Genomic DNA, 15,752 nt, shown 5'->3' with positions numbered 1-15,752 from the left:
TTTTGGCTATTCTTGGTTGTTTGTGTTTCCATATGAATTCCTGTGTTGTTTTTTCTAGCTCTGAGAAGAATGTTGCTGGTAATTTGATAGGTATTGCATTGAATCTGTAGATTGCCTTAGGTAAGATGGACATCTTCACAATGTTGATTCTTCCAATCCATGAGCATGGGATATTTTTCCACTTGTTTGTGTCATCTTTGACTTCTTTGAGCAGAGTTTTGTAGTTTTCATTGTAAAGGTCTTTCACGTCTCTGGTTAGGAAGATGCCAAGGTATTTCATTTTTTTTTATGGCTATTGTGAATGGAATTGTGCTTCTTATTTGGGTTTCTGTTTGTTTATTATTGGTGTAAAGAAATGTGATTGTCTTTTGCACATTTATGACAAACTTTTCAAAGTAAATTAAATATAGAAGTCTCATTATATGTGTAATATAAAGAAGCTACACTAGATGATCCTTACAATTCTTTTTTTTTTTTTTGAGTTGGAGTCTCACTCTGTCACCCAGACTGGAGTGCAGTGGCTGCTCCCGGCCACCACAGCCTTGACCTGCTGGGCTCTGGCGATCCTTCTGCCTCAGCCTTCTGAGTAGCCGGAATTACAGCCATGCGCTACCACGCCCGGCTAATTTTTCATTTATTGTAGAGATGAGGTCTTGTCAAGTTGCCCAGGTGGGTCTCGAACCCGCGGGCTCAAAAATCCACTCACCTTGGCCTCCCAAAGCATGGGATTACAGGTTGAGCCACCGAGCCCGGCCCTTACAATTCTTTATAGCTCTAATTTTCTAAGAGTTGAGGGTTGAACAGAAAAATAAATGAACCAGGTAGTTACTCCGCAGGATTTAATTTGGAACCATATAAAAACACATATAAACATGTATTAAAATGGTTCATCATACTTTATTGATGGCCTTTTCACCTCTAAAGTAAAACATCTTCTCACATCAGAGGATACTGCATTTAGCACTGAGTCCTTGAGGCTACAAGCACAGTGCCTGGCACACTGTAAATGCTTAAAAAATATTTGTTGAATGAATACACTTCCCTGGGAAATAGGCAGGACATTCATCATTGCCCTCATTTTGCGAGGCCAAAACCAAGGCTCAGAAAGGCTAAATAACCTACCCAACGGTATACAGCTAGGAATAAAAGCAGCAGAGTAAGGAGGGTCCTCTGAACTCAAACCCCAGCTCCTTTTATTCTTTTGGCACCATCCCATCCTGCCATATGTTCAATGGATGCTCAGGGAGGTTGTAAATGATCTGTCAACTTCCTACCACTGCAGTCAATATCTAGTTAATCCTGAGAATATTATCACAATTGTGAATTCATCCAGTTTTTCAGGCAAATATCGATAAAAAGGACCTCACAGACAGACACTACAGACCAGAGACTCAAAGATTTTAGGCCAAATGTCCTTTGTATATGCTATGAATACGACGACAGGCTGCATTGTATGCACAGAAGAATGGGATGAATGAATCCGTGAGGGCTTTTCCAACGCTAAAGAGGCCAGGAGTCAGGATTCCTTGGCCTTAGTCCTGCTCTGTCCACTTTCTGTGGAACCCAGGCAAGTCACCTTACCTTTACACCTCTAAACGAAGGAAAAAAGCTAGGTTATCTCTAAGACCGCTGTCCCCTAATCTACAATTTCCAATAAAATTTCATTTATATAGACTTATAATCTATGATTTCTGATAAAACTCACATGATAAGTCTAATAATGTTAGATTTTCAAGGCCTCTTTTCATCACTCGAACTGGTGCTGTCATTTTCCGTACCCCGGCATCAGATAAACAATTATCCTTCAGGTGGAGTTGAGTTACACTAGGGAAACAAAGTCCATAAATAAATTACTTAAAGAGAGTTTGAGAAAATCTAGTACAAGAACATTCTCTGAAATTTTCCATTTAAATATATAAAACATCCTCTACCCCCTGCTATTTCACACTCCATGCACTGAACAGAGTTAATTTGTTGCTACTTTAGTTCTTCAGTTACCAAGCCAGGGTTAACTATTAAGATAGGGATCAGAGTGTCCTGCAGTACTCATCTCAGATGGCAGAGGGCACTAAAGGTATATGGTCAAATGAGGTAAACAGGGACTTCCCTTGAGGGGATACATACACCTTGTTAACACAAAAGCTGCATTTCTGACAAATTGTTCAAAAATAAAAAATATCCTCGATGTCAGGCAGATGCTAAATATGCTGAAGAACTCCTACGTGAATTCCTTTTGCAAAACAACAGTCCTCTAATTTTAACCAGCTTTATAAATCTAGATTTTCAGGTATACTGAGTTTATCATGTATACCCATGACCCAATACATCCAGCTAAACTGAAACTGATGCATTAATATGTGCCACTGTCTTTCACTCAAAAAACCTGAGCCCTGGTGCTAACTAACCCCACACAACAATCCCTTTGTATGGAATAGTATGCAGGTGTTGCTGTCAGAGGCAGGCCTAGGTAGCAGGTTAGACTCGGGTCTGTAGTGCTGTTACCTTTCTGGGTGTTTATGAAACCACAAAGTAATCCATCTGGTCTTCTCTCTGTTGGCCAGACTGAGTAACCTGTGATCAGCCAGACTATTTGTGAATGGTATAAACCAGGCCACTTATCTAAATCATGGTTTTTGAATCATGGCTACATTTAACAGTTAATTTTCTTTATAGTTCACTGCTAGTTAAAATAGCAAACAATGACTGTGGGAAATGGTATACTTCTCATCTTGGACTCAACAAATCAAGGGCAAAATCATTTTTCAACCCAGGTACCTTCAACTTCAAGTACTACATGTTGAAATAAAGGCTAGTTAGAAAAAACAGCCAACTGATTGATTTTCCTAAGGGTTGTTCAGTCTATATTGCTTATATGAAGTAAATGACGATTGAAAATATTTTTGAAAAATAATTAGCAAACAGACACAAAAATGGGAAGTAATCAGTTCTCCTCAAGACAATCCCATTGAGTCATCCTTTAAAAAAACAATAAAACAATCTGCAGGCAGTGACAGGTCAGTACCTAGACAGGGCCTCATTGGTGAGATGTTCTAGAAGCTCATGTTCATCCCCAAGCTTGCAACAGGAAAGATCCAGGCAAGTCAGCTCCCGGAAAGACTTAATCTCCTCCAGTTTTTCTGAAATCACCAGATACCTGTGGAACATGGAGAATAATCAACAGCTTTTCTTTTCCTTTTTTAAAAAGCATTAACACTCATGGTTTTGTGCCACAGTCAACATCCCATCATCCCCCAGGACAAAATACTATGTAATAAGCAGACTTCACTGACTACTATCTAGCATGGTTTTAATTTTTAATTAGTAAAGCCTTAACTGTCTTTTTACAAAATGGTGGAATAAAAATTTTGAATAAATAAAAGTATATCATTGCACCAGCAAAGGCAAGTCACAAGATAAAAGATCTGCTTTATTATTAGACAGACCTTGGTGTTGGTATTGGGATCTTATCTGAGAATTTTCAAACTTCAGGATACTCAAAATGTACTTACTCATTCCTGTAAAGTTGCTTTCTAAATTGGATTTGAAAACTAAAGCAAGGCTAAGAACCGGGCTTTAAACTGCACATCTACCAGGAGATACTGGCAGAACACATTTTATCTTTTCTGCTCAAACAAGTCCCTGTCTACTACCCTGTGCCTCTATTATTCTGATAACTCCAGAAGTATGTACAGCACGACTGCAACAAAGACTAACTCTAATCTAGACAGTTATTAGAACAAACCCTGAGCATGAACAGCTTAATGACATTAGAGCCCCTTGCCAAATTGTTATCAGGAAGCATCAAGGAGGCCTCTGGAGAGGAAAAGAACAAAGTGGCATTCCACAACCCAGGCCAGGGCCTCCACCCTGCTTTCTCGTTGTTCGTCTATTTTAGATGAGGTCAGTGAAAAAAAATGAAAGGGATTAGGTGTGACAGGAAACAGAGGGAGAGATCCGAAGAGGATAGGAAAACTGACTTGTGGCAGAAGCATGCCTCTCATCCACTTTCCACTTGGATGTCTAGAAGTTTCCACAGCAAGATGGTGAGCTAGGATCAGTGGGGTTATACTTAAAAGAGTTCACATCTCTCTTCTGTCAGCAGGATCATAATTGCTAAAAACAGGATGGAATAATCGGAGGGCAAGAGGGGAGTTAGCTCTCTTTTCTTCCTACTTCCAACCAAAATAAGATGTACTCAGACTAATCGCTGGCCTGACTGCTAGGTACAGATGGCTGGAGGCACTGATACCCCTTTAAACTGCAGAACTTAAGCTGCCCAGAGACTGAGCTCAGCTGGGTACACAAATGAGCCTTATTTACTCAGATGTATTTTAATTGCACTGCAAATAAAGCTGCTGTTTTCCATCTTCCAGTCACAAGAGTTGAAGAGTGTTAATGGGGATTTAGGGGATTGCTGGCAATCAGAGAAAGGAAAACACACATCCTTTGATCAATTAACCAAAAGATTTCTAGTAATTCTGAAACAGGGGTTCTCTGCAAAGGACATAACACTGTGTAATGTGTTAAGAAACATTACAAAACTCAAGGCCAAGGAACCAACATGTTAGGCTACAGACATTACTAGATGCCAATCTAGGACATAATCAAAGCTCTAGCTTCCAATTTGCCCCTTAAAAAGTTCAGGACAGTACAACAGGGAAGGAACAGAAAGAGCACACTTTAGTGCCAGATCTGAGTTTGTATTCTAACAACCCTAATTACTTATGAGACTGTGAGAAAGTTACTTAATCTTTCTGAGCCTCAATTTCTCCAGCTACACAGGGCTGATGATTACTTCTTTTCAGGATTATTAAGAAAAAGAGAAACAATGTTTTCAAAATACATGCCATCTTACAGGCCCTCATCAAACGGTAGCCATCATTACTTCAGTAACTTTAAAATATCAGTGACATTTTAAGGAAAACCCTACTACATACTTGTCCCTCTGTGACAACCAGTGGGATTAAAAATCCCTGGGGTTTCAACACAAGGGAGGAAACAGTTTTTGTAAAGTTAGAATCAGCTGCAAAGACACGGGTATCTGGCAGGCAGCTCTGTGACCTAACCCCAAGATAGTGAGCGAGTGCCTGTACCTACCCAATTATTCTATTTTCATTTATTTTCTCAAGCTCATTCCCTTTGACCCAAACACTTCTGTGCTGGTAAAGCCTCTGTTGCTGAGCTTCAGACCTGGGCTGCAAATGCAACCCAAATCTACTGCCCTCTCCTTTCCTGTAAGGCTTCAAAAGGAGAGAAGAGAGGTTTTGAATCACATTTGAAAGTCTTACTCACATCTGAGGGAGACACTAAAGTTTGGAACTGCTGCAATAAAATACAGACCAAAAGATTATGTTAAGAATGTTTCTTAACCGGGCTCAGTGGCTCAGCCTATAATCCCATGCTTTGAGAGGCTGAGGTGAGTGGATTGCCTGAGCCCGTGGGTTCGAGACCCTCTTGGGCAACTTGGCGGGACCTCATCTCTACAATAAATTTAAAAAATCAGCCAGGCATGGTAGCACATGCCTGTAATTCCAGCTACTTGGAAGGCTGAGGCGGAAGGATAGCTGGAGCCCAGCAGGTTGAGGCTGCAGTGGCCGGAAACGGCCACTGCACTCCAGTCTGGGTGTCAGAGTAAGACTCTAACTCAAAAAAAAAAAAAGAATGTTTCTTGGCTGGGCACAGTGGCTCAAACCTATAATCCCAGCACTTTGGGAGGCCAAAGCGAGAAGACTGCCTAAGCCAGCCTCAGCAACTTAGTGAGGCCTCATCTCTACGATATATCAAAAAATGAGCCAGGTGTGATAGCACACGCCTGTAGTTCTGGCTACTTGGAAGGCTGAGGTGGAAGGATTGCCGGAGCCCAGCAGGTCAACACTGAGGTGGCTGTGAGTGACACGCTCACAGTCACTGCACTCCAGCCTAGACGACAGAGTGAGACTCTAGACTAATTTTTGGTGGTTTCTCTTTATATATGGGGTATTATGTGTGTGTGTGTGTGTGTGTGTGTGTGTGTGTGTGTGTGTGTGTGTAATTCTTAGGACACTATCTTGAGTTATATAACATTTCATCATATGAATGTACCATAATTTGCTTAATTAATTCTCTACTGTTGAACATTTAATTTTTAGATTTTCATTAGTACAAATAGTACTACAATGAACACCCTTTTAAAAAAAAATTTGTTCACCTGATTATTACATAAGAGATTAGAACAGATGAGAGATTATAACAGAGTAGAATTAATGGGTCAAACAAATTATATGGATTTTTTTTGTCGTTTTTTTGGGTTTTTTTTTTTTTTGAGTTGGACTCTCACTCTGTCACCCAGACTGGAGTGAAGCGGCCGCTCCTGACCACTGCAGCCTCGATCTGCTGGGTTCCGGCGATCCTTCTGCCTCAGCCTTCCAAGTAGCTGGAACCATAGGCACAAGCTACCACGCCTGGCTAACTTTTGATTTATTGTAGAGATGAGGTCTTGCCAAGCTGCCCAGGTGGGTCTCGAATCCGTGGGCTCAGGCAATCCACTCACCTCAGCCTCCCAAAGTGCTAGGATTACAGACTGAGCCACCGAGCCCGGCATCATATGGATATTTTTAAGGCTCTTGAAACATACTGCCAAACTACTCTCCAGAAATGCTACGCTAATTTACATGCTCATAAAATGTGAACATAAGTGCTATTCTCATCACAATCTGACCAATCTGACACTGGAATAAGAAGCAGGTATCTCAAATGGATAACAATATTCTCAATACTATGGGAAATGCTTAAGCTATACGGGTAGGTCGGGGAAAAACAGAATACAAGTTGTAAAAAGTGTATTCTCAAATGTATAAAAATAGAATTTGAAAATGGCTACCATGGTGCAATTATGAATTTTTAAAATTTTAGTTTTATTTATTTCCCAAATTGCATGCATTGCTTTAATAACTTTAAACAAGGGATGTTTCAGAATTCTATTTTTCCACTGTTCTAGTTTTTCTACAATGAGCATAAATAACTTGAAATAAAAAATGAAGGTATAAAACGTATTTCAAATGTACAAGCTACGATGAAATACTGCTTAACTTTTCCCTTTAGACAAGGTAATTGTTTTCCTTTCCCTGGTAGCAGTCCCAAGCCCAAACATGACTGAGACCACAGCAGAGACAGAGCTTTTATAAGCCACCCACTCAGCTCATGAGTCCAACGTTCTCTTCTCTTTTTTTTTTTTTTGAGTCAGAGTCTCAGTCTTTCGCCCAGGCTGGAGTGCAGTGGCACACTCATGGCCACCACAGCTTTGAACTGCTGGGCTCAGATGACTCTTCCTCCTTAGCCTTCCAAGTTAGCTGGAACTACAGGCATGCGCCACCATGCACAGCTAATTTTTGAATTTATTGTAGAAATAAGGTCTCGCCAAGTTGCCCAGGCTGGTCTAGAACCCCTGAGCTCAGGTAAATCTCTCGCCTCCGCCTTCCAAAATGCTGGGATGACAAGGATGAGCCACCACACCTGGTTGTTTTCTTTTCTTCACATGTTTTTTTCTCCTCCCTCCCTCCCTTTCTCTCTCTTTTTTGAGCCAGGGTGTCACTCTGTTGCTCAGGCTGGAGTACAGTGACATAATCACGGCTCACCACAGCCTCACCCCCACCTCAGCCTCCCAAGTAGCGGGGACTACAGGCGTGCACCACCATGCCCAGCTTATTTATTTTTTGTAGAGACTGGTCTCAAACTTCTGGGCTCAAGCAATCCTCCTGCCTTGGCCTCCCAAAATGCTGAGATTACATGTGTGAGCCATCGTGCCCAATCCCCTTCTTCTTAAAGTGTAATATTTAGCCTGGGGTGATAATCATTAATTCTATGAGCAGATTAAATAAAGATTATTTCTTCTCTATAATTTTAAGCAAATGAGTTTAGCTTGCTTTCTGGTATAACTTTCTCTTACATATACTTTTTATTTTAATGGTCATATTGATTGTGCATCTTAATAGTAAACTGCCTTTAATGGTTTTTAATCACAAAAAAGTGCATATAATGGTATACTATAAAGCTATTTTAAAAACCTACAAATAAGGATGGGTATGGTGGCTCATGCCTGTAACCTCAGCATTTTGGGAAGCCGAGGCAGTAGGATTGCTTGGGCCCAAGAGTTTGAGAACAGCCTGGGCAACATAGTGAGACCCTGTCTCTGGTGGTACACACTTGTAGCTCCAGTTACTTGGGAGGCTGAGGAGGAAAGATCGCCTGAGAACTGGTAGTCACAGTTGCAGTGAGCTGTGATCATGCCACTGCACTCCAGACTGGGCAACAGAATGAGACCCCCCCAACTCAAAAATAATAATAATAAAACAAAATAAAATAAAAACCTATGAGTTCTGATAAATGATTTTTAAATTATGTGAAGAAAGGTGCATAACAATATATGCAGTGTGCTGCTATTTGTGTAACAAAGGAGAGGTATATAAGCATGTATGTGTACAGAATATCTCAGGAATGATATAAAAGAACCTGATGACAGTAGTTGGCCTCTGGGGAGAGTATATAGAAGAGAGGAGGAAGGCTTATGTTTCTTCGCTTTATACCTTTTGTGTTTGTGTTTAATTGTTTGCCATGTACATTTGTATTACTTTTATTTTCAAGTTGGGTCTCACTCTGCTGCCCAGGCTAGAGTGCAGTGGCATGACCATGGTTTACCACAGTCTCAGCCTCCTGGGTTCAGGTAATTTTCCCACCTCAGGCTCTTAAATAGTTGCCACCATGCCCAGATAATTTTTTTTATTTTTTGTAGAGATGAGGTTTAGCTAGGTTGCCTAGGCTGGTCTCGAACTCCTGGGCTCAAGTGATCCTTCCACTTTGGCCTCCCAAAGTGCTGCGATTACAGGTGTGAACCACTGTACCCAGCCTATTTTTATTATTTCTTTGTAAGCTTTAAAAAAATTAGTAGATATTTTAAAATGTGTTTTTACACAATGGTGAAATAAAAATTTTAAAACAAGTAAATAAAAGTATATGAGCAAAGCAAATCATAAGAGAAAACATCTGCTTTGTTAGAAGACAGATCTTGGTGTTGGGACCTTACCTGTGAATTGTCAAACTTTTGGATATTTGAAATGTTAATCACTTATTCTTTTAAGTTTACTTTTTACCTAATGGTTAAGACCTAGTGGTCTGAAAAACAAAACAGAGCCAAGAACTCTAGGCAGTGATCGTCACATTCCCAAAAGCACATCAAGAGATGTTTGGTGGATCACGCCTTACCTTTTCTATTTTGTCTTATTAAAAAGTTGGTAGGCTGGCCCCCTCTCCTACCTTGGAGAGGTGACTTATCCCTCTCTCTCTCACTTTCTAAACAAACTACATTTTCTAATCTAAAAAAAAAAAAGTTGATAGAAGAGCATTTTCTACCTAATGGAGGAATTGTGGCCATCAACTAATCCTTGTAAAATGTTTTCAAAATAAAGATAAATGTTGTCTGAGAAGTGAGGAGGGGCAAGACAGTGATTTTTCTCAAAATGGCTTGACACTTTGTTCTTGGAAGTTCTAAACTGAAGTACTATCTGATGGGGGAACCTCTGAGCCCCCAAACTCCCAGAACTCAACAGAATTAACAAACCCATTAAAATACTCAATATCCTAACAGGACACTCACCTGTTTCGCAAACATAGGGAGCAAAGCACCAGGCTTCCATAGGCTTCAGTGAATTTCTGTAAAGCTCTCAGCCCTGCACCTGGCTCTGTGAATTTCTGTCTGGCCTCAGCAGCAGAGAACAGCTTTTCGGCAATCTGCTCAGGAAAGCCAATAAGGGAATCAATGTGATCAACGTTGTCGGAGATAAAGCCCAAGACAAGGCTGAAGAGGGATTTGGCAGAGTACCGAAGATTCCCCTCCCGGGTATATGTAAAGATGAAATGATCAGTCTTCTCCTTCTGTGCAGTATCATCTTCCCTGTTCATGCAAAGTTCCACAGAAAAGCCTTTGGGAAACAGTCTGAAAGGCCTTGGCTTCTGCAAGGTGCTCCTGACGCCATCCAGAGCCAGGTTGACCATGTGCAGTTGCCCATTTTCTCGCACGTAGATGGGCCCCGGGTCCAGGTGTCTTTCTGAGTTGAGGTAGTAAGACATTGCCTTGGTTGAGACTGTAAAAACAAGGCCCAGGGAAGCAAATCCAATTAAAATGCCATTTGTAATATGTAACTTCATCTTGCTGTGCCCAGAGCTTTACGAGCCTGCCAGGCAGGCCCTGTGGCTGGTTTAGAAAGCAGAGCTCACCAGCTGCCCGGGGTTTTGGCATTCAGGGTTGCCCTTATTGCCTCTACCTGGAATGCCCCTTCCCATCTTCCCCCTTTTCTTGTCTATCTAGTGATCTCCTACTCATCTTTCAAAGCCAGTTCAAATCTCATCTTTAAATTCACCCCGAGGAATCACAGTCAGCAAAGATTCATCCACAAGTAAATTCACAGTAGCAGTTTGTTACCAAAATAACAGAAAACTATCTAAATGTCTATTAACTGAGGTGTTAGTAAATACATTATGATACATGCATGCCATGGAATGTCATGAGGCCATTAAAATTGTGGAATTTCTAAAAAATGTCATTTATACACAGAAAAAAAAAAAACTAGAAATAACTCCCTTGCTAGCCTGACACCTTCCACACACTTCTTTGTTGCTCTTGGCTCACTGTTCTGCTGTTGGTTTGTTTCCGGGTCTGTCTTCTGCCATTTTAACTCATTCAAACTCCATAACACAGTGCTCTGACACATTATAGTCCCTGAGCATGTGTCTGTGAAACTTAAAGTTTACTCATTTGCTAAGCCTAACATAGACCATAGGCAACAGGATTTTAGGAGGACCTACAAATAAAGACCTCCACCACAAGGGCAAAATAAAAGCTATTCTAGCCCTCGGAAGCACTACATCTAATAAGGTTCTATGAGGGCACTTTCATGGTAAGGTGAAATATACAATAGGTGGGTATTTCTCCAATCATGTGAATAACATTATGTGTCCAAGAATAACTGGATTAAACATCTGCTTTCCTTAGTAACTGAGATTTCAAAATAAATGAGAAGTTTGCAATGGTAAATAAAATGAAGGAATTTGACTATCATTTCTACAAGTTAAAGGGAGAAGAGAGGTAATAGTTAATATAAGACAGGCTGATATTATCCCTGAAAGACTCTAAGTTTTAGAGTGAACCAACTCAGCTTCTTCCTCATCAAAGCAGGGCCACAAGTGGCCCTGAAGCCACTTACAAGTGTCAGCAAACAAGTCAGAGATCAAAGTTGCTGAGTCTCTGGAGATCAAACAATGATCCTGTTTGTAGGAATCAGTACTATCCATGCTTCTCTCAAGGATAAGTAGGCGTGTAAAAGCACATCAGAAAAGACAGCTCTGCCCAGTCCTGGAGTCTCACACTTTCCTGCTCATCTCTATGCCCTACTCTCTGGCCATGCCACCCTACCTGGGAAAATCAGCCATGCACTCTTGTTGTACTGGCCACTGCCCATTCTGCTCCCTTTGGCTGGAACATCCTTCTCTGACTCCCACCCAGCTATTATTAATAATTCCTACTCATCATTAACAACTCAACCATCATCCCTCTCCTGGGATACCTTCCCTAACCCCTGCACCACTGCATGCCTGTCTGGTTTTCCCAGAGCACCCAGTGTCTCCAAGGTGAAACTTAGCACCACACCCTATGTCTGTTCACTTGTTAATGTACTCAGAGCTGTGACTTTTTTGTTTTGTCTATTTATTTGTTTTGAGTTGGAGTCTTACTTTGTTGCCCAGGCTGGAGGCAGTGGCACACTCCTGGCCACTGCAGCCTCAACCTGCTGGGCTGAGGCAATCCTTCTGCCTCAGCCTTTCGAGTAGCTGGAACTACAGGCATGTGCCACCATGCTCAGCTAATTTTTTGATTTATTGCAGAGATGAGGTCTTGCCAAGTTGCCCAGGCTGGTCTCAAACCCCGTGGGTTCAGCCTCCCAAAGTGCTAGGATTATAGGCGTGAGCCGCGACGCCCAGTCATAGCTGTGACTCTTTGAAGGTAAGGTACTTGTTTGATTCCTCTTTCCCAGGCCCGACATAGTGCCTAGTACTGAGCAAGCCTTCAAAAGATATTTGGCTGAACTGAATAAGAGGAAGGGTGAGACCTCAAAAGGGCAGACTCAGTGCCCTGTGTGCAGGGCCTGCTGACACTGTTGCCAGGAGCCAGCTTCTCTTCCAGGCAACAGCTGCAGACTCCTCCCCCACTTGCCAGACCCTTCTGCAGGTGGTAGAAGCAAAGCAGATGACAGGAGTATGTTGCCACTGGTACTACGGGGGTTGGGGAGACAAGAAAACTAAACAAGAAGAAAAAAAAAAGTCCTGTCACAGTGCCAGCTCTTATAACCCATCCTCTTCTGTTGCCAGCATTCACAGTGCCTGCTGCTAAGGAGACACCTCCCTGACTCCAAGCTTCTCTTCCAGTAGGTGTCAGCATCTGGCCCCTTCAACCTCACAGGTCTTAATCCTGACGAGGAGATAAAACAGATCTCCCTCACCTTTATCCCTGTGATTGAACATTCAGAGCCCTACTCTACCCGTAGATCAGAAAGTAGACATAAGACACGGCCCTAAAAAGGAATGACTTGATTTTAACAGTAGAAAGGCAAGTTCTATGGACAATAACATATAATGGATCAACAAACTGTGAACTCCTGAGAAACGAAATAAGGTCTGCCCATCCATGTTGCTCTAACAGTGACTTCCAAAAACTTTATTTGAGTTGGAGTCTCACTCTGTTGCCCAGGTTGGAGGGCAGTGGCACACTCACGGCCACCGCAGCCTTGACCTGCTGGGCTCAGGCAATCCTTCTGCTTCGGCCTTCCAAGTAGCTGGGAATACAGGCGTGCGCCACCACGCCTGTATTGTATTGATTTATTGTAGAAATAAGGTCTTGCCAAGTTGCCCAGCTGGTCTCAAATCCGTGGGCTCAGGCAATCCTCTCACCTCAGTCTCCCAAAGTGCTGGGATTATAGGCATGAGCCACCACGCCTGGCTTCCCAAAACTTTTAGAGTACAATGGACAAATGGATGGATGGATGACGACTAAGATGAAAATCAGAAAAGCCTGATTCATTCCAGCAGAGGGCACAAGCAGCATGGGACCAGACTAGGTCCCAACCAAGGACTCTAACCTAGGCCATCAAAATCCTGGCAACTTTGGTTTCCAGGGATTTTTTTGGTTAGTTTTAAAGGCACAGTTCTTGCTGTATTTTATCTTTTCTCTTTCTTATCTATTTATTTTTGAGTCAGGGTCTCTGTCATTCAGGCTGGAGCACAATCACAGCTCACCAAAGACTTCAACACCTGGGCTCAAGCAATCCTCCAGCTTCAGCCTCCCAAGTAGCTAGGACCACAGGCGCTTGTCACCATGCCCAACTAATTTTTTTTTTTTTTTTTTTTGTAGAGACGAGGTTTCACTATGTTGCTCAGGCTGTTCTCGAACTTCTGGGCTCAAACAGTTTCGCCTCAGCCTCCCAAAGTGCTGGGATTATAGGAATGAGTCACTGCACCCGGCCACCATTTCTCTCTCTAAATGATGAAAAAAAAAATCTAATATATCCTAAAGAGTAAACCCACATCGTTTGTCCAGAAGCCATTGGAGGAACTGCCTTTAGTTCAGGGAATCCTGGTGACCTCTGATTTCTCCTACTAAATTTGTGCACCCTGCATTCTCCCATTAAGGAGCCTCCTGGGAGTCTGTGAGGTATTATAATATGATCCAGGAACTAAATTAATGTTTAAATCCTTGAAGGCTAAGGACCATAAAGGCAAGAGAATTCTACACAAAGCTTCTGTACCTGGCTTAATTTCCCCTTGGCTGCTTTACAAAGTGGCTTTTTGTTGCTGTTATTTTCAGGAGACAGGGTATGTTCTAAACCATGGCAAAAACTCCATCCAAACTGAAAAATTTAAATAATTAGGGGGTGAGGAAGAGGGAAAAATAATAATAACTAGTATCTGCAAGAATAGTAATGTCCAGTGTAGAACTGTAGCAGCTATATTATATATTAGATCAACAGAGTAAAGGGGCACTCTGATAGTCTCCCAGCCTGCTGCAGAGAAGCAGCTTTGTAACCCACACAACAGTCATAGAAATATACTACAATGGTGCACGTTCTAGTTATTTGGTCACCACAACGTAAGCCAAAGTTACCACAAAGCATGTCATTTCATCAAATGAATGAACATAGCTGTACTACATTAAAAACTCAGCTCTGTGCAGCTTCCATGAATAAGAGGCAAGATGAAATAATTGGAAACTACACATGATGGTTTTCTAGGCCTCGAATTCAGTTTACCAAGCAAAAAGCACGACTATGGGGGGAGAGCGGGGGAGAGCAGGCAAGCACCAGGGTCACAGGGTTAACATGTGGGTTGAGTCTACAGCTATCCAATTCGAAGAGAGAAAGAAGCAAAGACCTAACTTTATTAGGTAAAGTAAAATAAAAAATTCCCTAAGAATAACAAGTTACAGTGATGACTATGACGTTAAGGACACTGGGTGTGACGGCTACCATTTCTCAAGCACCTACCAGTTGCCAAGCACTGGGCTAGGTCCTCAATCAAGTGATCTCATGTAATCCTCGATGATCCCATGAGGGATTGCCACTTGACAAATAAAGAGGCTCAGAGAAATAAGTAAGTTACTCTAGGACAGAGCTAAGTGGCAGAGTCAGAATTCAATCTCAGGGCTGCATTACTCCAAAGCTCAAGCTCTTTCCACGGCATGATGCCGTCTCTCAAGAATAAAAATATGACACAGCCCTAAGGATTAAAAAAAAAAAAAAGTTAAAAATTAATCCCACACACCTGTTTGATCCCTCAGGTACTCCCTGGTTGAAGATGGGTGGGGTGGGAGTGGGGATGGGAGACAGAGACAAGATTTAAAAAAACAGTGGATGGGAGGAAAGAGTTGGTGGGATCAGAGCCAGGACAGTTACAATGAGGCCGCCTTCCCTCCCTCTGCCAGGGCCAAATTAGCCACATCTACATACCAGGGCCTTCATCCCAGGGCAGCAGACAACCTTGGTTTATTTGAAAACGCAGTATTCATGAGAAAATTTCTAACATAAAAACCTGAACAGAAACTAGTTCTACACTCCCAGTAAACAACCAACAACTCGCCTTCATTGTTCTGCATGTGCCATTACACACTTTTCACCGCTTCTCACTTTTTTCCTGTGATCTGCACCTCCCTACCTGCCTTCTCCCGCACCCTTCCCCCCTGAGCTCCAGAGGGCCCAATCTCACCCAGCTCCCGCTTCCTCCCAGCACAGCCAACCTCTCCCACATCGTGCCTTACCAACTCTAGAGCTTCTCAAGCAAAAATCCAGTCCCCAGACCCTAACTCCCCCACGACCCCAGACCTCACATCCTTCCAATCCTTCGCTGTCCCTTCTGAAATGGGACCCCATCTCACCTCCACCTCCGCCCCTTCCTTCCCCATACCACCCATCCCCACCCCTTGTCTCCTCCACCATCCATTCTTCCCTCTACCAGGCCCCCAGTCTCTCCAACCCCTTGTCTTCTGTCCTCAACCTCCAAAACCCCCAACTTCACAATCCGCAGCCCAACTTCTTCCCGCCCTGCCCCCAACGCCCCACCCCTTCCCTCTTCCAATCTCAGCTCCTTTCGTCCGTGCACCCCTCAAATCCCATCCCTCTCCCCCCTCCCCAGGACAGCAACCCTTCCAAGCTCTCCCAACTCCCACGCACGCCCCGCCC

General features: G+C 42.6%; 1 protein-coding gene across 1 annotated transcript in view; it reads right to left on the bottom strand.

Moving 5' to 3' along the window:
* LRRC42 (leucine rich repeat containing 42) overlaps positions 1-14,865 on the bottom strand; it is a 22,621-nt gene extending 7,756 nt beyond the window's left edge. Inside the window, exons 1-4 of the mRNA XM_008074265.2 lie at positions 14,839-14,865; positions 9,629-10,115; positions 3,023-3,154; positions 1,706-1,824 (exon numbers count right to left, since the gene is read on the bottom strand). Of these exons, the coding sequence (XP_008072456.1) occupies positions 1,706-1,824; positions 3,023-3,154; positions 9,629-10,101 (724 nt within the window). The 5' untranslated portion in view covers positions 10,102-10,115; positions 14,839-14,865. The remainder of the gene's footprint in view (positions 1-1,705; positions 1,825-3,022; positions 3,155-9,628; positions 10,116-14,838) is intronic.
* Positions 14,866-15,752: the final 887 nt, after the last annotated feature.

Source organism: Carlito syrichta, unplaced genomic scaffold, assembly GCF_000164805.1.
Source record: "Carlito syrichta isolate Samal-C Ts95f unplaced genomic scaffold, Tarsius_syrichta-2.0.1 Scaffold316384, whole genome shotgun sequence".
Classification (NCBI taxonomy): Eukaryota; Metazoa; Chordata; class Mammalia; order Primates; family Tarsiidae; genus Carlito; species Carlito syrichta.
This window is presented reverse-complemented; position numbering and strand designations above follow the sequence as displayed.